This window comes from Stegostoma tigrinum, chromosome 18 (assembly GCF_030684315.1).
Source record: "Stegostoma tigrinum isolate sSteTig4 chromosome 18, sSteTig4.hap1, whole genome shotgun sequence".
Lineage (NCBI taxonomy): Eukaryota > Metazoa > Chordata > Chondrichthyes > Orectolobiformes > Stegostomatidae > Stegostoma > Stegostoma tigrinum.
In genome coordinates, this window is record NC_081371.1 from 57,552,887 (window position 1) to 57,578,612 (window position 25,726).

The 25,726-nt window shown below is 38.7% G+C and overlaps 1 protein-coding gene across 4 annotated transcripts in view; it reads right to left on the reverse strand.

Annotated features, from left to right (window-relative positions):
• Window positions 1-1,783: 1,783 nt before the first annotated feature.
• The window catches only part of ano6 (anoctamin 6), a 149,680-nt gene continuing 125,737 nt past the window's right edge, over window positions 1,784-25,726 (reverse strand). For 3 of the 4 annotated variants that reach the window (XM_048549480.2, XM_048549483.2, XM_048549481.2), the window contains 6 exons: window positions 22,329-22,453; window positions 19,417-19,622; window positions 14,750-14,961; window positions 10,178-10,283; window positions 8,047-8,061; window positions 1,784-5,025 (listed from right to left, as the gene is read on the reverse strand). In XM_048549480.2, coding sequence (XP_048405437.1) covers window positions 4,756-5,025; window positions 8,047-8,061; window positions 10,178-10,283; window positions 14,750-14,961; window positions 19,417-19,622; window positions 22,329-22,453 — 934 coding nt within the window. In that variant the 3' untranslated portion in view covers window positions 1,784-4,755. Of the gene's footprint in view, window positions 8,062-10,177; window positions 10,284-14,749; window positions 14,962-19,416; window positions 19,623-22,328; window positions 22,454-25,726 lie in introns of all 4 variants that reach the window. The other variant, XM_048549482.2, reaches the window with a different exon arrangement.

The following is a 25,726-nucleotide window of genomic DNA, read 5'->3' on the forward strand; positions in this document are numbered from 1 at the left end:
CTGTCCTTTGAAATGACTCAAGGCATTTTTCAATATTAAAAAAGTAACTCTAATGCATATAGAAATTTGCTCTCAATCTGGTCCAACCAAATGGCCAGACAGTTGAACCTTTTTTCTAATTCATGGCACCTCCTGAAATGAAACAGTTGATAGCGGAGGAAAGGTACGGTTGATGTGGGCAATCTGGAATATAAACAGAGAATTCTAGAAATTCTCAAAAGGTCTGGCAGCATTGACAAAAGGTCATGGAACTAGAAAATTAACTGCTGTCTCCACAGAACCTATCACATCTGCTGAGCAAATCCAGCATTTTTGTCAAAATTATCATTTGAATTTCACCAAATGAGGTGAAGACCAAACAGCTGAAGAAGAGCTATACCTTCAGCTGAAAATAGTGACATGCTCTTCTTTTCAGAAGACACTTCAGCAAAAATAGTAATATTCAAGCAGATTGTATATCGGGTAATGATGGCATGAAATTGAAAAATGGTTCTGAGTTAACCATTTATCTCCTAGGGAAGCAATGACCTGGTAGTATTATTGCTGGAGTATTAATCCAGAGACGCAGATAACATTCTGGGGACCCAGGTTCAATCCTGCGACAGAAGATGGTGGAATTTGAATTCAATAAAAATATCTGGAATTAAGGATCTAATGATGACCATGAATCTATTGTCAATTGTTGAGAAAACCCATTAGGTTCACTAATGTCTTTTAAGGAAGGAAACTGCCATCCTTCACTGGTCCAGCCTACGTGTGACTCTAAACCCACAGCTATGTGGTTGACTCTTAAGTGCCCTGTGGGGAATGAGGGATGGGCAATAAATGCTGCCTGGTCAGCAAGGTGCCCATCCCATGAATGAATAAAAAACAATTCAAGAAAGGCAGCAAGGGCAATGAGTGGGAGGAGGTGGGCTCAGTGGAAAAAGTTGGTGAGCAGGAGGCTGACAATCAGTGGTGGGAGAAAGCAAACTTTCTGGCAATTGGGTGAGTGTCTTGTGCACATTTGCAAATGTTTGTGTTAGATATCCAGGCTGTGTTTCTGATTATATTTGGTCACCAGTAGTGCACTAGATTATCAGTTTAAGGAGAGTGTTCAAGTTCTGGGTTTTTTTTAAGTTCATACATGGAATGAATGTGTTCCTGGGTGGGCCAGCATTTAATTCCCATCCCTAATTGCCCAGAGGGCAATTAAGATCAACCGCATTGCTGTGGGTCTGGCGCCACATGTAGACCGGACCATGTAAGGATGGCAGTTTCCTTCCTTAAGGGGTGTTAGTGAATTAGATGGGTTTTTCTGATTAATGACAATGCTTTCATGGGTATCATTAGACTTTTCATTCCAGATTTTTTAGTGAATTCAATTCTGCCGAAGTAGAATTCAAACTCAGGTCCTTAGAACATTGCCCGAGTGTCTGAATTAGCAGTTCAGTGATGATATCACTATTACGTTGTCTATTACTATGAGTTATTCTTACAACCTTATTGGGAAGCAGGGAATGGTTGAGCCTTTTTCAAAAGTGAGCTAAATTTGAACAATCATCACCATAGTTTTCCTGCTATGGAAAAGTCAGGATTGAAAATGTCCTTCCGTCCCCTTGCCTACAAATGCCTATCTATTTGGATCCCTCACAAAACTTACTATTTCCATGTTTCTCTTGTCTGAATGAGATATATAAATTCCTACTGTCAGATTATGTCATGAATATGTCTCTTGTACATAGATCTGTGAGAATGGGCTTTCCATTTTATTGAACAGAATTAATATAACTAAAACACAATATTCATACATATAACTCCACATATTTTGATTGGTCCCATATCAGGAAATAATTTTAGACATCTCCAGTACAGAGGTTGTTAAATGAATGCAAGTCAGTTATTTTTGTATAGAAACATGGGAGATATTTTTAATTACAAAGTAACAATCAATACAATTTAGTTAATGAATTCCAACAAAGTAAATTTTGATGATTGCAATTAACCATATTCACAGTTACAATACAATTTAATATATCAAGTGCTTTCAAGAAAAAAACAAAAATTAAAAACTAATATTTTATTCCAAATTATTGGTGTTCTTTGGTAGAGATGGTTGTATGCTCAATAGCCAGAGACTATTTCCCAGGGCAGAAATGGCTAGCACGAGGGGTCATAGTTTTAAGCTGGTTGGAGGAAAGTATAGAGGGGATGTCAGAGGCAGGTTCTTTACACAGAGAGTTGTGAGAGCATGGAATGCGTTGCCAGCAGCAGTTGTGGAAGCAAGGTCATTGGGGTCATTTAAGAGACTGCTGGACATGCATATGGTCACAGAAATTTGAGGGTGCATCCATGAGGATCAATGGTCGGCACAACATTGTGGGCTGAAGGGCCTGTTCTGTGCTGTACTGTTCTATGTTCTATGTTCTATGTTCTAATTGCATGTTAGAGAATTGCATGATACGATCCACATTGTGGCTTCATTACAAGCTCTAAAAGTAAAGAAAATACTAAACATGTTGTATATGCTTAACATAAAATGTGTAAATGATACATTTGCTCAGCCACATAATGAACTCTTAACTTTTCCACTAATATCGAGTTAAATAAAATACACCCTCCTGACCAAGTTGTGGTTGTGACTGAATATCTGTTATCTCGGTTGAGAAATAAATGTGATAAGCCTATTAGAGCTAAATGAATGTAATCAATATTTTGGCAAAAATGCTCATTTCATCCTAACCAGAGCTTAGAGCAAAGCAATATTGGTTGAGTTGTTTACTAATTAAATGTATTTACTTCCCAATATTCTCTAAACACATCAAGGTTCACTGGTTTCTAAAGTGAGAAAGATTGAGCTATTCATTGTATCATTGCTTCCTCTCAGTAAATAACCAATTTCATCCCATTTTAGAATTCATCACCATAATTTCTGGGACCAGACAAAATAAGACAGACCATATTTATTTGCGAGAGATTTTTTTCATTGTAAAATAATACAACTTCCTCCTTTTCTGCTATGATGTTCCAGGTTTTTGATTAAAAACAGCTACGTCTCAGATTTTAAAAAGTTCTTTTATTAATTAGAAATGCTATTGAAAATTCAAGGGAGGACATAATATAGGGTTATAATTTACTTAGGGATGAAACCATCCCTCCACTTTTACCCTGCTTTGTTGATTTTAATGGATCCAAATGAAAAGAATGAAAATGTAAATGATATATAAACTGCCTTTATGCAATATTAATATAGGAATGAAAGAAACATGGCCCATCAGAAAACAAAGTCGTGTCAGATTTTACAGACAACAGTAAACAAATTGTGGCAGTTTTATCATCCATCTCTAATTGCCCTGGAGATGGTGCAGTGTAGGGTGGAGGTCCAGGATTTTGACCCAACAACAGAAAAGGAACAGCAATATAGTTCCAACTCAAGATACTGTACAGCTTGGATGAAAATTTGCACGTGCTGGTGTTCCAACGTGTCCGTTCAAAATGATTGTGGTCATGGGTTTGAAAAGTGTTGTTTAAGAAATCTTGGTGAGTTGCAGCGCAACTTATAGATGGCACATGAAGGTGTTATTTGAGGTGCCAAGCAATTGGGAAGTATTCCATCAGACTTATGCCTTGTGGATAGTGGACAAGACCTAAAGAGTCAGGAGGTGAGTTACTTGCTGCAGAATTCCTAGTCTATGACCTGCTCTTGCATCTATGAATAATATTTAGGGAATTCAATGATGGTAACACTATTAAATATCAAGAGATAATGGCTGCATTCTTTCATCAGAAATAGCTGTTGCTTGGCGCTCATGTAGCACAAATGTTACTTACCATAAATTAGAGACTAAGCATTGATTCAGTCTTGCGGTGTTTGGATACAGATAGCTTCAGTATCTGAGGAGTCACGAATGATGCTGAACATTCTGCTTTCATTAGCAAATATCCCCACATCTGACATTAGGATGGAAGGAAGGTCATTTATGAAACAGCAAAAGATGGCTAGGCCTAAGACACTATCTGAGGAACTTCTGCAGAAAGGTCTTTGAGTTGAGACAATTGACTTCCACCAACCACAACTGTCATACCGCAACCACCAGGTCTGACTCCAATCAGTAGAGATTTTAACTTATAAGGCATTCAAATAGTTTTTCAAAACAAATTAGACTGAACCAAACAAATTGTCAATGAAAACTCAACCTTCAGCACAAAGCTATAGTGGAAAACATATATCTGTCAAACCGATGGTACCTATCAGTGAGTGTTTCAATCAGCTCAATTGGTATTCAGCTCACTCAGTCCATGACAGGGTAAAATCTGTTCCAATGGGAAGAAGTCCTTTAAATTTTAAAATAGCATGCAGAAACGTTGTACAAAAATATACTTTAGAATGCTGTTAGTGTTTAACAGGAAATCAAGTAACATTTAGTCATTAATGGCAAATATATTCATGCCATGATATTTTTAATTAGACATGCTTTGCTCCTATATCATTTTGTCTTAATTAACTGTTTTCATTACTTAATGCTCCGGGTATGTCATAATAATCATAAAGGAAAAACATTATCACTAGTTCTTTAGAAAATGTCTCTAGGTGGGAGAATAATTATATAAAGCTTTACAGGCACAAAGATTGTGCAAATTTATTAGTACAGCATCTTGAAATTCAAAAAACACATCAAGATGACAGAATTATATTTTATATATTTCAGATAAAATAATTTCTCACTTACATGACAGGCAATGTGTGACACCTTATGACACATATTACACATACAACTAACTGTGAGTGCCAACAGATGCACATGAGATAATGGGAACTGCAGATGCTGGAGAATCCAAGATAATAAAGTGTGAAGCTGGATGAACACAGCAGGCCAAGCAGCATCTCAGGAGCACAAAAGCTGACGTTTCAGGCCTAGACCCGATGCACATGAGCTGTCTAAGCCCTGTAGAGGAGGAAGATGGCTGCCAAATTACCATGGACAAGCAGCCTTTAATACATTGCACTCTTTGAAGAAGTTTCCATTTTCTTGAATAGCATTCAACCTATAGGAGCATAGGAGGCACATACTTTTAATTATTTTGGATGGAATCTCAATCTTATTCTGACAGAAACTAAACGTACGTCACATTACACTAACTGATAGCTGGTATTCTATGCCCAAACAGGTGCATGTCAAGAGACAGGCCCTGTGTTCTTTACAATGGATTTGAGCTGTTTAGTGATTATGCATGTCAGAATTCGGTTTCCATCACAGTTACTAATCTTACACTGAAAAGTTTGAAGTAAGTGTTACACAAATGAGAGATGTATCAAACACCATGGGTAGTGTATTATTGAAAAGCTCTTTAAATTCTCTTGAGGGGAAAAATATGGGAGTGGCGCCAGAGGGGGGTTGGCTGCGGTGGTGAATGAACATGGAGGATCCACTTAAATATCAGCAGATGACCTACACAAACCATGAACAGTATGATTTATCTGTGGATCCTTGTCAGTTATGAAAGATTGGTTTCAGACCCTCTCAGAAATCTATTTCTACTCTTTAACTAGCTATTGGAATTCAGTTATTTCTCTGTAAAGAAAATTTTATGGGCTTATCTATTAACTAAAATTCTTTCTGGTTACACAACTACCCAGATGTGAATACAGACGATAATATCTCACATTATTACTTGCACCCATCTGTCCAATTTTGATAAACTTTTCCATGATAGGTCTTTTAAAAAATGTTTTAGCAGCTCTTAGTAGGTGACTCTGCATTCCATAAACAGAATTTTATATGAGTGAATAGAACTTGGGAGTAGCAGTAACAAAAAGCAAATTATTACAATTTTCCTTTGTTTTTGCTTTTTCTAGAAGCTTTACAGATAAAGGACAATATGACCTTTAATTCAGTTCCAAATGTTATCAAGTTGGCTGCAAATTAATGAGATACCAGGCAAATACTGAACTCTTACCGCGATACAGTCATAAAACAGACTGACAGGCAAACCTGTTGAGATTCCTGATCCCTGCTAAGATGTCTGAACAAGAATTGATGCACAGCTTAACAATTTGGGGTAGAAACACAAAGTGCTGAAGAAACACAACAGGTCTGGCAGCAACTGTGGAGAAATAAATAATGTTAACATGTCAAGCCCCATATGATTTGCCTTTGGAACTCAAAGTGTCATTCTGGACTCAAAACATTGATTCTGTTTCTCTCCCTTCAGATGCTGCTCAACTTGACAAGTTTCTCCAGTACTGTTCTGATTTTATTTCACATCTCAATCATGCTATGTTTTATTTTTGTTCAAATGTATTGTTTCGTATTTTGAAAAGCTGCAGAACAAGTTACATATGTATTTCAAAAATAGTGCTTGGAATGAAATATTTCATATTAAATGTATTTTTCACTATTTACAAAAGTATTGTTTCATTTTAACAGCATTTGAGAAACACTAGGATGGTCAGTAATGGTCAATGAATGGTTTAACCAAGACACACTCAATTAGATTAATAAGGAGATTGGAAAGAGTCCGTCATTTAAGAAGATGAGAAGTAATTTTTTCATACAGAGGAATGAGAAATTTTGGAATTGTCTACTCCAGAAGACTGTGGATGCTCAGTCCTTGAGTATATTTGAGTTTAAGATTAATATATTTTTGGACACTGTGGAAATCAAGGAATGTGGGGTTTGGGTGGGTAATTGAGGTTGAAGATCTGTTTTTATTATATAATGGAATGAGCATTATGACCCACCACTGCTTTTATTTATGTTCTTATGACTATGAACAAATCTGGCTGCAAGTTACAGGAAAAGCATATACTTGATCTTTAGTACAATGACTACATGATTCCAAGGCCTGCCTTATTACCATTTGAGCTCTCAGTGTTAATAGTGAGTTTTCCTATTGCATGTCAGCTATTCAGATGACATTATCAGATTTAGAGACTGCAGCAGTTTAGAAGTGGCAAACAGTCCAGTTTCTGGAATTTCTTTAATTACAACAGTTTAAGTGTTCATTGGCTGTAAAGTGCGTTGGGTTGACCTAAGGACATGACAGTCACTTCATAAACTGAAGTCTTTCTTTTCAAGGCAACAAGTTTTCACAACATCTACAAGGTAATTTTAGGTGAGGCACAGGAGGTTGAAGGGGGGGAGGATTTCTTCCAGCTCAAACCCCTGGCAAACTGACATCTAAAATGGGAGGAGGGAACTGCCAGCATTAATGCCATGAGAATTGTTCTGTCAGAAGATTAAAATCAATTTCAGTCACCACAAGAGAGACAACTATATTTCATTCAACATATTAAATGTTTGCAATTATCCTTCACCCATACACTGAATACTTTCTCTGCCATGAATACTATGAAACAGCAGGGTATTTTAAACATTACTGGTGCTGGAGCCTTTCACTTACTTGTAAAATCAGCGCAAAGCAATCCTCCCAAGTTACATCGCTGAACGACACAAATATGTAACATCACATCAGCAGTGGGCTACAAGCTGGTGCAGCAGCAATTTTGCTCAATTTTCAGCTGAAAATAATCTAAAAATCAAGGCTATCACTTCTTTGCTCCCAGCTTTTTTGTCAGTACAATTTTTTTCATTTTTTAAAAAGGTCCAAGATACATCATGATATTTTTAAAGTGTCTTATTTGTCAACACTTTGTAGATATAACAAGTGACCATTTGTATGAAATCCTGAAACCTCTTGGATTGACCATCATTATTGATATTACAAAATGAACTGGGTCAAATGACAAACAAAATACATGACAATTCATTTTGCAGGTTTGTATAAAACATGTCCTAGAAATCAAATAAACTCCAAACCCCCTTTTAAAAAATATTAGTCAAAAAAATTACAGATGTGTGTCACAAGTGTTTATATGTCAACGTCTGCAGATTTCATGCTCATTGGACCCTTCATTATAACGTTGGCATTCTCTGCCATTTTATTATGCCAGTCTGTAAGTTGAGATTCATGCAGAAGCTTCTGTGTCAGATACCTCTCCCGCTTAATTTGCTCTTTAATGTGTTTTGGCACATCAGGAATGCAGTAAGAGACAAGGAAACTCACTGTAAATACAACGTGCTGAAAAAAATAAAACAAATTGCTATTAAAAACTTTGTGCCCATTTCTCTAAGAATACAACATTAAAAATTGTTTTCTACATTGCCAAATGGTATGAAATAATCCTGAGATCGAGTAATAACCAGAGCCACCTAATTCCACATTATAAGCAAGGTAGATACCTTAAACTTTTGCTCTTTTAATCTGTAGCTCTTAATTATTTTAATCTTCAGTACCTAATTTCCAATAATTTATGCTACCTTTCAATTAGACCATAAGACACAGGAGCAGAAATTCTTGCTTTCCACTTTGTGATTCGTAAAAATGTTTTCATTTCCCAACATTTTTTTCTATCCAACAGGTAGGTCCACACCCTCACTCATGTTCTACATTCTATCCAACTGAAGATGTTGTGAAATACAACAAAGTAGAAGAGCAGAAAAGAAACTGAGGGGAGAAAAATGCATCACCCAACGAGAGAAAGTCTCAGAGATATGCTCAGAGATGATAAGAGAAAGTGAAGTAGATTTTTCAAGTATGCCTACTATCTGACAAGGGTACGAGGAGTGACATGTTTCATTACTGCTTTATCCCCTCTCGTTTGCCTCTCTATCATATTCAATTTCTTTGCAACACTCTTGCTTTCTTTTGTTCACTCCTATTTCATTGTTTTGCACTTCCCTGTTTCTCATCTTCATAGTTTACTTTCTGGCTTCTGTATGACATTTTCTTGCCTGTCCATTTTTACAATGTCCTGTTGCTATTTTTAAGGCACACTCTTACTTCTGCTGTACTTTCTCCAGTTTTGGTGCCATCATTTCTTTCTCTCCTACTTATTTTTCTTTTATCTGTTGCACTCTAGATGGGTTTCATCGGGGAGAAGGTTGCCATTGAAGCAATAAAACTGTGATGACTCTATATACAGAAGCTAAATAGCAATTTCTAGGAACAAAGCTGTACCCAATCATGAGTCCCCAGGTTCTTCATCTTCAGCAGTGCTGTTCTCCCTCAAAGTACTATGGCAAATTATTTACCATTCTGATGCCAAAGTGTCTGTCTCCCAAGTTCCCAAAACTTATGTATTAAAATCATCAAACTTGCAAAAAAATTGTAAATATTGCATCAGCATATCCACCTTTAGATTACTTCTCTTCCTTTCAGAAAACCTAATTATTGTTGAATATATTCTTAGTGTATCAAATATAGCTCAGCAAAAAAACACACGCATGTTTTCGTACAATATTCAAACAACAACCTATTAAACTGGCAACTTACAATGCCTGTAGATAGTTAGGAAACTCTCTACATTAGAGAAATCTCTGCACTTAATTAACTGCAGTCCTGATTAGTGGGCTGAAGAAAACTAATCCCATTCACACAGCATCTCCCACAATGTTTGTTTCCATTTCTATGCTAAAAGAAGTTTATCCGTAATGTAAGATAACATAGTGTGGAGCTAGAGTAACACAGCAGGCCAGGCAGCATCAGAGGAAAGAGAAAGCTGACAGTTTGGGTCGGCCCTTCTTCAGAAATGATTCCTGAAGAAGGATCCTGATCCGAAATGTCAGCTTTACTGCTCCTCTGATGCTGCCTGGTTTGCAGTGCTTCTCCAGCTCCACGCTGTGTTATCTCAGACTCCAGCGTCGGCAATTCTTACTAAGACTTTACTCTTAATATTGCCATTTTCAAATTACAATTATAGATTTATCAAATGATATTTGATTTTTGATACACATTAGGTCAATTCTAAAATGAAGTAGCCCACCATATATCCGACACAGCACACGGTTACCGAAGTATGATTATTGTGCACATGAAGGTCCAAAAATTATTCAATATAAAATAAGATTTGTTGCTCAAAGAAAGACGGTATTCCTGAAATCATTTAAAGACACATATATGATGTTCCAGGGACTCATTGCCCTTAGATTGCGTTAGGGGTAGAAAATAAATGCAGGCCCACCAGTGACACCAACGTCCCACATGTGAATGAAAAATGAAGTATGTTTTCATAATACTCCTGCTTTTATTTGGAAGACTCTTTATTTGTCATCTATTCGAACATCACAGGAGCAATATCAGTCATCACAAACTCCAAATATTACATATGCAAAAATAATTAAGACATATTTCTCACCTCCATAATAATAATAAAAGCCAGTTTGGCTGCCATCACGTGCCAGAAATAAAGGCTGTGATTATACTGTAGAGGGTGACCAGGAGGATATCTCAAATCTCGGTACCTAACACAAAACGAAAATTACCATATCATTCCAACTTCACATAATCACAAAAAATTACAGAAAATATCTTCACATTGGACATATATACTAACAAGAAACATGAGTAATAAAAGGAATCAGAATGACAGGAATAAATACCACAATCAAATTGTGTTGGAAAGTAAACAAAATCAACTGTCCTGACTTAATCAAGCAATACCCTGAAGGTTACAAATACAGTAATATCTTGATAATAGCAGGGCTACAAAGAAGCAATTTTAATCTAAATGTTGCAAGTGGACAATGCGAAGTCTGACATGGAGGTAAACACAATTTCATATTCGTGTATTGATCCAATTAATTGGCATGTGCTTATGTTGTATGAACATCAACTCTTTTTAATTTGCAAAATTAATCCTAATATCCTGTCGGAAATTTGTTTGGAAGGAGAAACATCATTCAGCCCATCATACTGCATTGTTATTCATGGCTGAATGCACATTATAACAAGTAAAACTGGATGTAAGCGTTAAATACATATTTGAATCAACTACTGACATTCAAACGTGAAGAATGACTACATCATGCTGCTACCTGTCTTTGTATTATTTGCAATCACTTAGATGGGAGCACCAAGGAGATAAAATTCGAGGCAAGAATGTAACAGCACCATTAGTGGCTGTATTAGTTTAATACAAAAGCAACAATTTCACACAGGAGTCAGTTACATAGATAATATCTTTTAAAATACTGCAATGCATCAATTTAGATATTTTTGAACAGGTCTACTTGGGTACATATTACAAAGCAAAATTGTTACTATTACCAAGATACAGACCTGTAGATGTTTGCTGAGGTGAGACAGAAATTTAATTTGCGTGTGAAAGTAAGATAATGTTATCGATCTTCTCAAATGGACCTTGTTGGAGATTAATGAGAATGCGGAAGGTAAGTTTACCTTCTTGTCATTCGTAAAAAGAAGGTGGATTGTTATAATGCCTCTGATCCAAATCCCACATTTTGCTTGAATTTTTTAACTAAGTGGTCATGTGAGCTTTCAAGAAGTTGGTTCTCAATCACCTTACTAGAATAACAAGAGATTCACAATAAATGCCTTGCCAGAATGGTGATGTACTGAAAATGCATCTTTCAAAAAAATACAGAATAGTTATTGCTGCTGAAAATGGCATTGGTTATGGGTTTACAGTTGATGTGACATGACCAGTATCCTGTTTTCTAGAGATAGTGAACTAGATCTCTGTTAATCTTCCTTTCTCTTTAATTTGTTAGTGGGATGTGGGCATCACTGATTGGTCCAGGATTTATTGCCTGTCCTGAGTTGCCCTTGAGTGGGTGGCAGTGAGCTGCCTTCTTGAACTGTTCCAGTCCATTTATTATTGGTAGACCCACAATGCTGATTGGAAGGGACAGGGGGGTGGGGTGGGAAGGGCAAGTTTCAGGATTTTCACTCAGCAACACTGAAGAATGATGATGTGGTTCCAATTCAGTACAGTTTGTTGTTTGGATGGGAACCTGCAGTTGGTGATGTCCCATATATTTGCTGCCCTTGTCCTTTGAATGGAGAAAATCTGCAACACAAGGGACTTATTTAGAACATAGACCAGTATGGCACAGGGGACACAGGTTTAAGGTGTGAGGCGGGGGGTAGGTGCGAGGCAAGTTTTTCACACAAATGGTAGTGAGTGCCTGGAACACGTTGCCAGAGGAGCTGGTGGAAGCAGACACAATAGCAGCGTTCAGGAAGCACCTGGACAAATACATGAACAGGACGGGAATCGAGGGATACAGATCCTGTAAGTGAAGCCCGTTTTAGTATGGAAGGGCAAAATGCTGTTTTGTTCCTTGTTCACAAGAACAGGCCCTTTGGCTCAAGATGTCTGCGCTAACCATGATGCCAATCTAAACTAATCCTGCCTGCCTGCACATGGTCCGCATCCCTCTATGGTCTACTTGGTCATGTATAATGTTGAAATGCCTCTTAAACATTACTATTGTATCAGCTTCTATCACCTCGCCTGGCAGCATGTTCCAAGCATCTACCAGCCTCTGTGTAAAAAAAAACTTCCTTGGATATCTCCTTTCAACTTTCCCTCTCTCACTTTAAACCTATGTTCCTTACAATTTGACATTCATTTCCACTCTAGGGAAAAATAGCTCTATCTATCCACCCTATCCATACCTCTTAGTAGTATAGAAAATTATATCAGGTTGTCCCTCAGCCTCCGATGCTCTAGCAAAAACAATCAAAGTTGGTCCAACCTCTCCATATAGCTACACTCCAATCCAGGCAACATAGTGGTAAACCTCTTTTGCATCATCTCCGAAGACTCCACATCCCTCCTTTGGCATGGCAATCAGAACTGCACACAATGTACCATATGTGGCCTAACTAAAGTTTTATGCAGCTGCAACATGACTTGCCAACAGTTATACTCAACGTCCCAAACAACGAAGGCAAGCATACCGTACATCTTCTTTACCACCTTTTTTATTTATGCTACCACTTTCAGGTAGCTATGGCTTTCACCCCAAGATCCATCTGTATATCAATGCTCTCAAGGGTCTTGCCCTGTACTGTAAACTTTCCTCTTGCATTTGACCTCCCAAAATGCAGCACTTCAGACTTGTCCAGATTAAACTCCATCTGCCATTTCTCCACCCAATTTTCCAGCTGATCTATATCCTACTGCATCCTTTGATAGCGTTGCTCACTATTCACAACTCCACCAATGTTTTTGAGGTAACTCGGAGGTACTTCTGCATGAAACACAGAAAGTTAGCAGTTTATCAAAGAGTCTAATGGAATGTTGGCCCTTATTTCAAGTGGGTCGGTGTATTCAGTTGGGAAGTCTTACTGCATCTGGTACAAGGTGCTGGTGAGACTACATTTGGAGTATTGTGAGCAGTTTTGGTCCCCTTATTTAAGGAAGGATGTTATTTCATGAGAAGCCATTCAGAGAAGGTCACTAGAATGTTTCTCGATACAGAGGGACTGCCTTAAGAGCAAAGATTAAATAGGTTCAGACTCTACTGACTGCAATTTAGAAAAATGAGAGATGATCTCATTGAAACATATCAGATTCTTAAGGGGCTTTACAGGGCAAATGCTCAGCGGATGTTTCCCCTCACGGGAGAACCTAGGACCAGAGGATATAGTCTCAAAATAAAGGGGTGCCAATTTAAGACTGAGATGAGAAGACATTTCTTCTATCAGAGGGTGGAGAGTCTTTGGAACTCCTTGCTACAGGGAGCTGTTAGGGCCAGAGCCCATGTGTATATTTAAGGCTGAGACAAATACATTCTTAGATCATAGAATACCAATATTGTGGAAACAGGCCCTTTGGCCCAACAAGTCCACACTGACCATCAGAGCATCTCACCCAGACCTATTCCCCCTATAACCCACCTAATCTACACATCCTCAAACACTATGGGACAATTTAGCATAGCTAATCCACCTAGCCTGTACATCTCTGGACTGTGGGAGGAAACTAGAGCACCTGGAGGAAACCCACGCAGGCATGGGAAGAATGTGCAAACTCCACACAGACAGTTACCTGAGGGTGGAAATGAGCCCAGGTTGCTGGCGCTATGAGGAGGCAGTGCTAACCACTGAGCTACTGTGCCACCGTGATCAGTCAGGTAATCAAGAACACTGAGGTAAAGGCAGGAAAGTGGGCATGAGGAATATAGAGAATCCGATTGAATAGAGCAGGCCTGAGGGGGCCAAATGTCCTGAACCCGCTTCTATTTGTTTATGGTCTTATAGCTAGTAGTGGTCGTGGTTTTGGAAAGTGCTATCTAAAAAGCCCTAGTGAACTTGTGTACTGCATTTTGTGGATAGTACACTGCTGCTACTCTACATTGATGACAGAGGGAGTGAGTGAGTGTGGATGGAGGGCCAGTCAAGCAGGTTGCTTTGTTCTGGATTGGGTCAAGCTTCTGAAGTGTTGCTGGAGCTGCACTCATCCAGGCAGGCAGACTCATGCCTTGTAGATGATGGTCAGGTTTTCAGGATTCTAGAGGTGAGTTACACACATAGGATTTCAGTTGCTGACCTTGTAGCCTCTGTATTTGGATGGCAGTCCACTTCAGTTCCTGATCAATGGTAACCTACAGGATCTTCTTCACCTATGAAGAGTAGAGCCTTTGGGGTTATTGAAATTTCAGTGGCCATTAACCGTAATAGAGTCATACCCCAGATTCAATTATGAAATGACAATGGTTAACTGATTATTAACTATCTTGGAATGATACAGTTAAAAATTTAAAGCAGAAACTCAATCTGCACATTTCGATGCTTGACTGGAGGTGGAGCAAGACAGAAGTGCTTATCCATTTATTCAAACAATTTGCTGCACAAAAACAGCCAGATCTGAAGGTTGGAAGAAACACTGTGCTCACTCAGAGACGCAGTATTCTGGCACTTTCTGGGCCACTGCCCCCTAAAGCAGCGCACCACTAACCTGCAGGTGGTATCAGTTTCATGGTCAAACCAGGAGGGGACAATCCTGGGCTTGCTGAGATTTTTGAAGTCAGCTACTCTGAAAACAGAGAGAGTCGTATTGATGTAACCTTGCATGGTCGGGCTGTTGTGTGTTCCAAAAGGTTGCACGGACAGTGCCCAATAGTAAACAAGCCTGGGAATCATATCAGATGTAAACGCAATGATCAGTGCCTATAAAGAAGAGGCAGAAAAGACAAGAGACATTTTAAAAGCTCAACTAAGAAAACAAAAAAGCATGCAAAATATAATTGGATAGTCGATTTCTCTGTAACATTTGAATTTACTTATATTAACTACGTAACAGTAAATATCTCAGCAATTCACAATCTGAAGTACAATCACCAGTTTCATTTCATAGGACAGGGTTTCTGCAAACTGTGGGCTGTGATCCAAAAGGAGATTTTAGGGTCACCAGTGCCTCAACGGAAAAGTTATGATGTTCTAGGTCAGACTAACAAAATTATGTTACAATCTGGCTAGGAACTATTAACAAAAACAGAAGTTGCTGGAAAAGCGCAGCAGGTCTGGCAGCATCTGTGGAGAGAAATTAGATTTAATGTTTGGGTCGAGTGACCCTTCTTCAGAACAGAAACAAGAATTATTAATGTTTTGTTTTTATACAGGTGACAGTGTGTGAGATGGAATGTATTTATACAGAGAATAAAAGCAGAACATTCCAAGGAGCTCAGTGCTACCAAAATGTCCTATTTCAGGGAGTTTCATGGAGGGTTTTTCTCCATGAGCTCTAGCAAGTTCTGTATGCAATTCTCCGCTACTCACCGCCCCATGTGTTAACCTTGCCCCGGCTTGTGCTCAGCAGTGGCAGGAATACTCGCCACTGCTATGACCAACTAGGATTCCCACAACTGCCATAGTTACAGTCTGGCTATGCACCAGGCTAAATGCTGCGAAGCATAAATAGCCCTTCACAGGAGATTGAGTGGGAGGGTAACAAAAAAGAAAAGTTTCTGAAGGCACTTAGGAACATGAGTGACGGAGTGATGGTAGAATGTCAGTCATAAACATTCTGCCACTTTACATCACCTGTCTGATTGCCTGTCATTGTAACTGCATTGCATAACATCTCCTCATCATTCAATGTGGGTGAATTACCTGTTGGAAAGTCTTCAAACAATTGATTATGTTATCTTTTACTGAACAAAAGAACAACTAAAGAAAAAAACAGAAGTTGTATTTAGCTCTGGGAACATATAGGGCCTGATTGTAAACTTGTTGTACAAAAAGCAATGAATGATGACTTCACCCAAGTTGCATAGATCATAGGAGATCATAGAATGATCTATGTCACTTAGGTGAAGTCATCATTCATTGCAAAGTTGTTGTTCAAAAAGCAAGCAGGCCCTGTGTATTCCCAGAAGTAAATTCAACTTTTGTTTTATCCTTCAGCTTTTCTGTTGTTTAATGTTGTGTTGTTTCTATTCAAAGTGGCTCTCCGGCTTGGTACACCATTCCATTCTAAAGGTGATAGAAAAGGGAACTGCTGGTGCTGGAAATCTGAAATTAAAAACAAAATTGCTCGAAAAACTGAACAGGTCTGGCAGCATCTGTGGAGAGAAAACAGAGTTAATGTTTGAGTCCAGAGGAGGGTCTCTTAGTTGCCAGACTTGCTGAGTTTCTCCACCAATTTCTGTTTTTGGTTCTAAAGGTGATTAGATTAGATTAGACTAGATTCCCTACAGTGTGGAAACAGGCCCTTCGGCCCAACAAGTCCACACTGCCCCATCCCCCTATAACCCACACACCCCTGAACACTACGGGCAATTTAGCATGGCCAATCCACCTAGCCTGCACATCTTTGGACAGTGGGAGGAAACCGGAGCACCCGGAGGAAACCCACGCAGACACGGGGAGAATGTGCGAACTCTGCAGAGACAGTTACCCGAGGCTGGAATCGAACCCGGGTCACTGGTGCTGTGAGGCTTCAGTGCTAACCACTGAGCCAGCATGCCACCCCTGTTCACCCTGCCTAAAGTCCTCATCTTCCTGCTGGGAAGACTGCTGCTGCTCGCCTAGCTCTTCAATGCCCCTCTGTCAGAGTGTACTGCAAGGACCCTCAAAACTAATCCAAACTTCAGAAGACTCGTTGTCTGCTACATGATGGTTGAAGATTGGGCTGCATTGTATCTATGCTCAGCGTCAGTAAGAGACTTGAATCATGGAGTTGTCAGCCATGCCTCCAGAGGGTGCCACTTATTTCCCTGCAGCCATCCTTATTAGGCATCCAGCCCTTGAAATCAGGCAGGGACCTGCGATTTCTCAAGAATATATGCACATCATGGCAACTTCCAAACTATTTGTAACAGATCCCTATGATCACGGATGGCTGTACATTTACTGAATGGAAGCATTTTCTATTGATGAAGTCAGGCACATTGTGATATGTTGTTCTCAACTTAATGTATATACAAGTCTGTAGTCCTGCATCTGGGGGAGTTCAGCCACGGTGACAAACTCCAGAGTCTTGGGTGCAGCGCTGACCTTGTCATTGTGAAACAAGATCAAGTGATTCACCAGTAACAGCCTCAACACATTTGTGCATTGAAGACTGAGAGATCTCGCACAGGACCCCGCTGGATTCTCAAAAAACGGCCAATGGCATGGAAATTTACCAGAACTGGGATAGGACTGCCATCAACCTCATTAGATCACATGTCCAGCTCCAGCAGATGAAACAGTTCAGTCGTTGGCACAGACATCCTCAGTTTGTGGCAGCATTGCATTTTGTACATCTGGAGGAAATAGCATTGAGGATGGTATATTCTCAGCCTTCGGTATCACTTCCAAATCCTGAGGGGATGTTTAGCCTCAACGTCTTCACATGGAGACTGCTTGGTAGCCACATGAAGTTGCTGTAGGTTCTGGAGTTGCTAGTGATACATGTTATCCTTCTATTTTTCTATGCCTTTGATTAATTGTGGCCACAGCAACAATGATCCCTTGCTGCGGCTGGATCAATTAGTTACACTTCCAATGAACTTATGTGGCGAGTATCAGAAACTGAACAGGTCCTTTGTAATATGAGCCCTTACCAACACCTTCCAGTTATGAAGAAGAGTCAGACTAAACTCAGAATATTAAGTCTGTATTTCTCACCATAAATGCTGCCATACCTCCCAGGTTTCTCTAGTATTGTGTCTGTTTCACATGTTCAGTATGCACTTTATTTTACCTTTATCAGGGAAGATCTTCTGCTTGTTTGTGTTGGATTTTTTTAAAAAAATTCAGCCAAAATTAATGTAATCTGTGCAAATGCTTATGGGATCTCAAATGCAAATTGTGGTCAGTGTAAACTCAATATCCATAGCACTTAAACGACAGCCTTACCCACAGAATTGGCCATTTCCTAGGAAAAACTAACCACCACTGGGAATTTCTGCCAGTTACTTTCATTTGCTGGTTCTTTTGTATGCAACAAAACTACAAGGAGCATTTTAAAAGCTTTTGAATCCAAACATGCAAAGAAACCATTTACTTTACCACCACGCAACTGATACGTATATCTGTACTTCTGCTTAAAAAGTCATTTGCTGCATTTTAAAATCAAATTGTTCAAAGGTAATAAACTGATACTGATTAAAATGTGTTTTAAAATAAATCCATTTTCAGTTCTGTTAATCAAAGTGCAATAAGTTATCACCCTTAAATACAATGCAAGTTAAAATTATTTTAAATTACATTTAGAATGCTGTTTGGTCACACAGGGTCAGCTCAAGTTTTTAATTTGGCAATATTAAACAACTGAGCAAATACTCAAGAGAGAAACATACTTTTCAAAACAGAGGCAATTTAACTACAATAACGCACAGATCCACAACTGTTTCTAAAGCAGAAAAATGCCCCTAATATTAGTTCTTGGTGTCTAATTTTTACAATATTTTTTCAGGAAAACGATACACTAATCATATACAATACTGTCAATCAAAAACAAAGATCAATCTTAATCAATGAACAGTTTTCCAATCCTACCAATATCACTGGATCACCAGCTTTAATGGATGCAGAGACAACAGCTCAGGTCAGCAGGGTGCATTTTGTGACTTCAGTGTGAAAAATTAGGCAGTTCTTCAGTAATGTGCCAACAGTTATCGGTGCAGATTGGAATGGATGCACAACTAGGTTCCACCTCATCTAGTTACCAAACCTGGGGTGATATGAGTTGTTAGGTATTGAGCAGAGACTGACATCACCTGAAGGTGGAAGGATCACATTGAACAGACCCAATTGGACAAAGGTATTAGGCTGGGATTAGGCTGCATTTGGTGTCAGCCAAGAAGATGAAGCAAAAAAGTACAAAAATACTTGCAATAACAACAACTTGAATGGGTCAGCTCATCTGAATCTTGCATTGGTTTTATGTGCCTCTTATTGTTCTCTATATCTGGCAAGCTGACAAAAAAAAATTGATAAATCTGATACTGTGGCAAATAAACCCTGGAATACCATTTGGTGCACAATATACATTTTCACTCAGTTGTTTTTAAAAAATCTATTTAGAATTCCTCATTTGCAATTATGCAATTATGACACTCTATTGGGAATGAGTAAACTAGATAAACCACACAGCAATACATCATTGCTGCTGTTAATTTCAAAGGCTGCACTCACATTTGTCACAGCTGCAAAAACAGCCACTCCATGCAGGATTGGCAGCCAGGCTCCAATATCTTGTGCTTTGGCTGCCAGAATCCGTCGAAACTGTGTGGTCATTTTCCAACCATCTACTCGTATTTCAATGATGTTATTAATCAGTGCCAACAGCGGTGCCAGAGGGAATGATGCTACAAAGATGGTGGCAAAACCAAACTGTATAACTGTGAAATGAACAGAAAAACATAAAGTGAAATCTTTGCGCATCATATCGTCTGTGCGTTATCAGGGTCACAGCTTCAACTGGTCTACAGCTGCTACAGCGGGTCACAAACAAACGTTTTAACAACTCAGATTTTGGCTAACAAATCCGTGTCACATCACTTACTCTTGCTAAGCTTGGAATGATCCAGGGAGAAACATATGACAAGAGGCTATATGGAAAAAGCTGCCACAGAAGGTAGTGTAGACTGGTACAATTACAACATTTAAAAGGCATTTGGATGGGTATATGAATAGGAAGGGTTTAGACAGGTATGGGCCAAATGCTGGCAAATGGACTATTAATTTAGGAAATCTGGTCGGTATGGGCAAGTTAGACTGAAGGGTCTGTTTCCATGCTGTACATCTCTATGACTCTTTTACTCAGTACTAAAGGAATGTGCTGATATAAATAGCCACTGTGCAAATCTAGTATGGCCAGCAGATAGCATCCAATCTGTTTCAAGTTGCTGTACAATATATCTGTCCTTACAGAGAATCTTCCAAATGAAGCTTGTGCAATTTGACTTCACAAATTATACAGTTGAACAGACTGCCATGTCGTTCATCCATATATCACATTAGTATCAACTCCGTATTACAAACAAGAATTTCTGGCATGTAACACTGCAACTACATGAAGCATCCATCCAAGTGAGGTCAGCTAGCCCACTATGATCATTAGCTTGATTTCAGCACGCTATTTAACCATCTCGTATCATAAATCTCTCAAGCTCACTTAAGTAATATCAATAGGTCTAACATGCCTCTCCCATATTCATAAGGAGATGTAATATTCAGGAAGAAGTGATGCATATCCAATTTTATATTAACACCACAAAAACATCACCTGTTGCCTTCAAGGGAATACAGTAGTAAAAGTGGTATCCACAACATTTTTCAAAATTAGTCAGATATTACCAAGAGGATAATTATGAAGCTTTACAATTTTCAGAAACAATTCTAGCATACAGTAAGAAGGTACACTCCCATGCAATTAGATCTAAATAAGCAAAGTGTTGCAGGTGAGACCAGCAATTTAACTTAAAATGAAACAAAAACCAGGATACCCAGAAATTGCTTACTTGTAGCTTAAAAGTGGCATTCTGTGGTTATGTATTTTTTTTAATATTGTCCTAATATAGAAATTTAAATAGACATATTTATTTAAGAATAAGCAAAAGTATACAGCACAATTTTAATTTTATTATTACAGAATCCAACAATATTGGTTAACAGCAATGGTAATTTCATTGACAAAAATAGAAGTTGCTGGAAAAGCTCAGTGGGACTGGCAGGATGTACAGATAGAAATCAGAGTTAATGTCAGTCGAATGACCCTTCCTCAAACCCTTCCTCCCTGAGTTCTAAGGAAAGGTCACTCAACCTGAAACGCTAACTCTGCTTTATGTCCACAGTCGCTGTCAGACTTGCTAAGCTTTCCCAGAAATTTCCACTTTTGTCTTTGATTTACAGCATCTGCAGTTTTGGTTTTTATTTAGTAATTTCACTGGGATATTTCAATTCAATTACGAATTACTTTCACACGGAAAGCATCTGAACATATTTATTCCCTCCTTCACTCTGCCTCAATGATGACACCCAGTGGTGACACAACTATTTCTGAAACAGTTCCACAAACTATTATTTTTAAATCAATAATTTTATCAGTTAGTGGAAACATAGAACTCAAATCATTGATTGAATAAGTGAAATGTGGCCCAAGTGGGCAAGGGAAGTGAGTTTCTACTTCTCATCTCATTCTTTATTATACATCATTTGTTTCGTTTATAGTATAATAGAATATAGGTGAGGTTGTCTACTTGAATGTTCTCTGCATGTGCAAGAATTGTCCATATCAGGCTCAAGTCCTCTGAAACGAATGGATGAAGCATTATGGACTTAAGGTAACAAGGTGTAGAGCTGGGTGAACACAGCAGGCCAAGCAGCATCAGAGGAGCAGGAAAGCTGACATTACGGACCTAGACCCTACTTCAGAAAGGCCCAAAATGGCAGCTTTGCTGCTCCTCTGATGCTGCTTGGCCTGTTGTGTTCATCCAGCTCTACACCTTCTTAGCTCAGATTCTCCAGCATCTGCACTTCCTACTATCTCTGAAACATGGACTTAAGGGGTGCAGTTTGTCAATGTGCATCAGGAACACAGAAGCAGAAAATTTCCTTACATCAGTAAGACTCTGTACACACTAAACTGAAAGTCTGAATCACAGAATGAACACGAGAGCACTAACCTTTCTAAGTAATTGTCAATATACAAAAAGGAATCAGTTCAAATTTCCTGATGGTTTGAATATCTTACCTTATGATAGGGCAACAGGAACAACAGATAATTTATTTTGAACCGAACTGCTATCCTTTGGAGGATATAGTTCTTAGATAGAGGCATGGCAAAGTGCTTGTTAAATCTAGTCTCCTACTCAGGTATTCAAGGTATCTGAACTCAGGACTCATATAGTAACACATAACGAATCTGCTTTATAAATGTGAAGCAATGTACAGCATTATGGAATAGTTTTAATTAATAAAGTGTGCATTACACAGGAAAATTCAAATGACAGTCAATGTTAGTCATTCTCTCATCAGAGCTGAAACAGCTTTATTAGCAAGAGATGAATATAATAGAAGATGCACTTGCACACATAAAAACATACCCATTTCCAGGTATTCATAAAATAAGCCCAACTTTGATATGGATTGCAGCTGATAGTCTTGCTCCCATCGGGGAAGCTTCTCTTCTGATTTTTCACGACACCGAGCAATAAGGTTCTTTAACCACCTGTACAACAAGAACAACTGACATTTGGTAAATAATGGCGAGGTTTTGTATTCAGATGAATGTAAATCCAGACAACTGGTCAAACGACTCGAAGTTAAGCAAAACACAATTTATTTAAACACTATAGCTAAACTATCCAAAAGAAAGAGTAATTTAGAATAGCTTAACTATTGGAAAACTTGACCGAATAATAGATACAGCACCTATAACTAATTAACTCTTCCAATATAGCAAGATCCCATAAACACGCCCCTTGGCAAAAAGGTAAAATCCGACATAGATACTTACATGCCGTTCAACATCAAGAGAAATTTCAGAGAAAATCATCGTTAGGAATCATTTACTGAAGCTCCAACTCTTCTGGGGCCCAAACAGCTTCTCAATTGCTACAGCAAAAAAAATCTAGACAGCCTGACCTGGGAGAACTGACCACTCCCTTTCCATTGTTATGGCTGCTTTAAAAAAAGACTTAAAGGCCTCTTAATTTAGGCTGGCTCCTGTAGCCATTTCAGCACCTCTGCCTCTACAACCCCTCTTCAAAAAAACCCAGGAAAAATAACCATTTTAAAGCGACAGCGGCATCACACCTCCCGCCTTAAAAGAAGTGAACCATCAATATACAAAAATGGCTTCATTTTAAATCCCTTGGTCTTATTCTATTAGTGCACTAGAACACATATGCATAAAGTTGATTCTTAAGCATGCAAATGTTCATTACTACATTGTATTTCAGTTTATTCACTCCTGCCACTGAATGCATCCATCTTTCTTCATCCAAGTCACAACAACGCATCAGCAACTATGTTTTCTCATCCTGCCACGCATATAATGTTCAAACTGAATGGCTACAATAAGCAGCTCCACCTGGACAATCTGGAACTTTTGTCCTTAAGTTGCTCCAAAAACTTTAATGGGTTATGATCATTACACACAATTGTCTCAGACACATTACTGGCAATATAAATGTTGAAATGTTCTAAAGCCAACTCCAAGCTCAAGGTCTCCTTCTCAATCGTGGAATATTTCTATTGATGAGCATTCAGCTTTCTGGACAAATACCTGATAGGTCTTTCTATCTCCTTGTTGTCTTCTTGTAAAAGTACAGCACCAACACCCACATCACTTGCATTGATGGCCACTTTAAATGGCTTTGCATAATCAGATGTGGCTAGTACAGAGGCAGTGGTTAACACGGCTTTCAGGCGGTCAAATACCTTCTGACAGTCTGCCATCCACTGAAACTTTCTGAAGTTTATCAACAGGTCAGTCAATGCAGCAACCGTACTGCTGTAATTTGTTACAAATTTCCAATAACACCCACTCAATCTCAAGAATCGTAGTACTGCTCTCTTCATCGATGGTATGGGAAACTTCCCAATAAGTTTTCTTTTCACATTCCATGGGCCATCTGTCCATGTCTGATAACATGACCCAGGAACACAACTTGGGCTTTTATGAATTTACTCTTAGCTAGGTTTATCACCAACCCTGCCCCTTGAAGGCAATTGAATAATTCCAATAAATGCTGCCAATGTTCCTTCCATGTGTGACTAAAACTCACCAAGTTGTTAATGCACACCACACAATTGGGTAATTGAGAAATAACTTTATTGGTTAGTCTTTGAAATGTGGCTATCAAATTTTTCATACAAATGGAATGAGTTTAAATTGATATAGTCCATTTGGTGTTCCAAAACCAAAATTATCTTCGCCCTTTCGGATAAAGGAACCTGCCAGTACCCTCTGAGTAAGTCCAACTTAGAAATATTAGTTGCTTGTCCCACCTTCTCAATACAGTCTTCCAAACATGTAATCAACAATGAATCAGACTTTGTAACTGCACTGACTTTGCGATAGTCCACACATAATTCTTGGGCGCTGTCCAGTTTTGGTACCACCGCTATGGGTGAGCTGCAGTCACTACAACTCACTTTGATTACGTTACCTTTGTGCATGCATTCAATTTCTTTTTGAACCTGTGCCAACTCTAGAGGGTTAGGTCTGTAAGGATGTTGCTTAAATGGAACAACATTTCCTATATCTACATCATGCATAATTAAACGAGTAATTCCGAGCTTATTCGCACATATCTTCCCATGCAATAGTAATAATGCTTTCAGGTCATTTTCATTTTCCTCGGGAAGGTAACTCAATAATTTATCCCAACTTTTGAGACCTTCTTCATTGTCCAATTTAAATTGAGGAATGCCTACTTCAGAATCCTCTGAACTTGGTTCTTCGCTCCGTGTTGTAGCCAGTAACATTCTCCATTTACTTTCCTTCCCCATCAAAATACGTTCTGAACATTTTTCACATGGCACACTGTAAGCGATTTTTTTCTATCTGGAGGTCTTAGCAAATAATTCATCACACTCAAACTCCTTTCAATTTGATAAGTTCCACTAAGCCTTACTTTTAAAGGTTCATCTATCACTAAAAGTAACAGTACCATTTTATCTCCATTAGCAAAATTGTAAAGTTTTGATTTCTTGTCTACTTCCTATTTCACCATATGTTGTGCTGCTTTTAAATACTGTCTAGTCAACTCCCCTTGTGTCTTGAACTGTTCCCCAAAATTTGACACGTAGTCCAAATATGTGTCTCTGAACTCTGGCTTGCCAATTTCTCTTTAATTAATTTTAGTAGTTCTCTCAACCTCATGCCCAAAAACTTCTTCAAATGGACTGAATTTGGTCGATTCATTTGGTGCATCCTTAGTTATAAGAAGTACAAATGGAATTTCTCTATCCCAGTCATCTGGATAGTCGATAAGCCCTCAACACAGTTTTTGAAATTTGATGCCATTATTCCAACACTCCCTGCAATTCTGGATGGTATGCAGTGATTCGAATTGTTTTATTCCTAAAGTATCCATAACTTCCCTGAATAATTGCGACGTAATATTTGACCCCCGATCTAATTATATCTCTGTGGGTAGTCCATATCTAGTGAAAAATTTTATGAGTCTTCAACAATCCTTTTAGCTGTGATGGAATCTGGAAATCTAGTGGACACATTCATTATTGTAAACAAATGCAGATTCCCACTTTTTCCTTTAAGTAGGGGTCCAATGCAATCAGTTAAGACCCTTAAGTTCCTCAAATGCAGTTGAGTTCGCAACAAACTACTGCACCTCCCAGTCGCAAACCATTTCCACTCCCCCTCCCATTCTTTAGATGACATGTCCATCATGGGCCTCCTGCAGTGCCACAATGATGCCACCCGAAGGTTGCAGGGACAGCAACTCATATTCCGCCTGGGAACCCTGCAGCC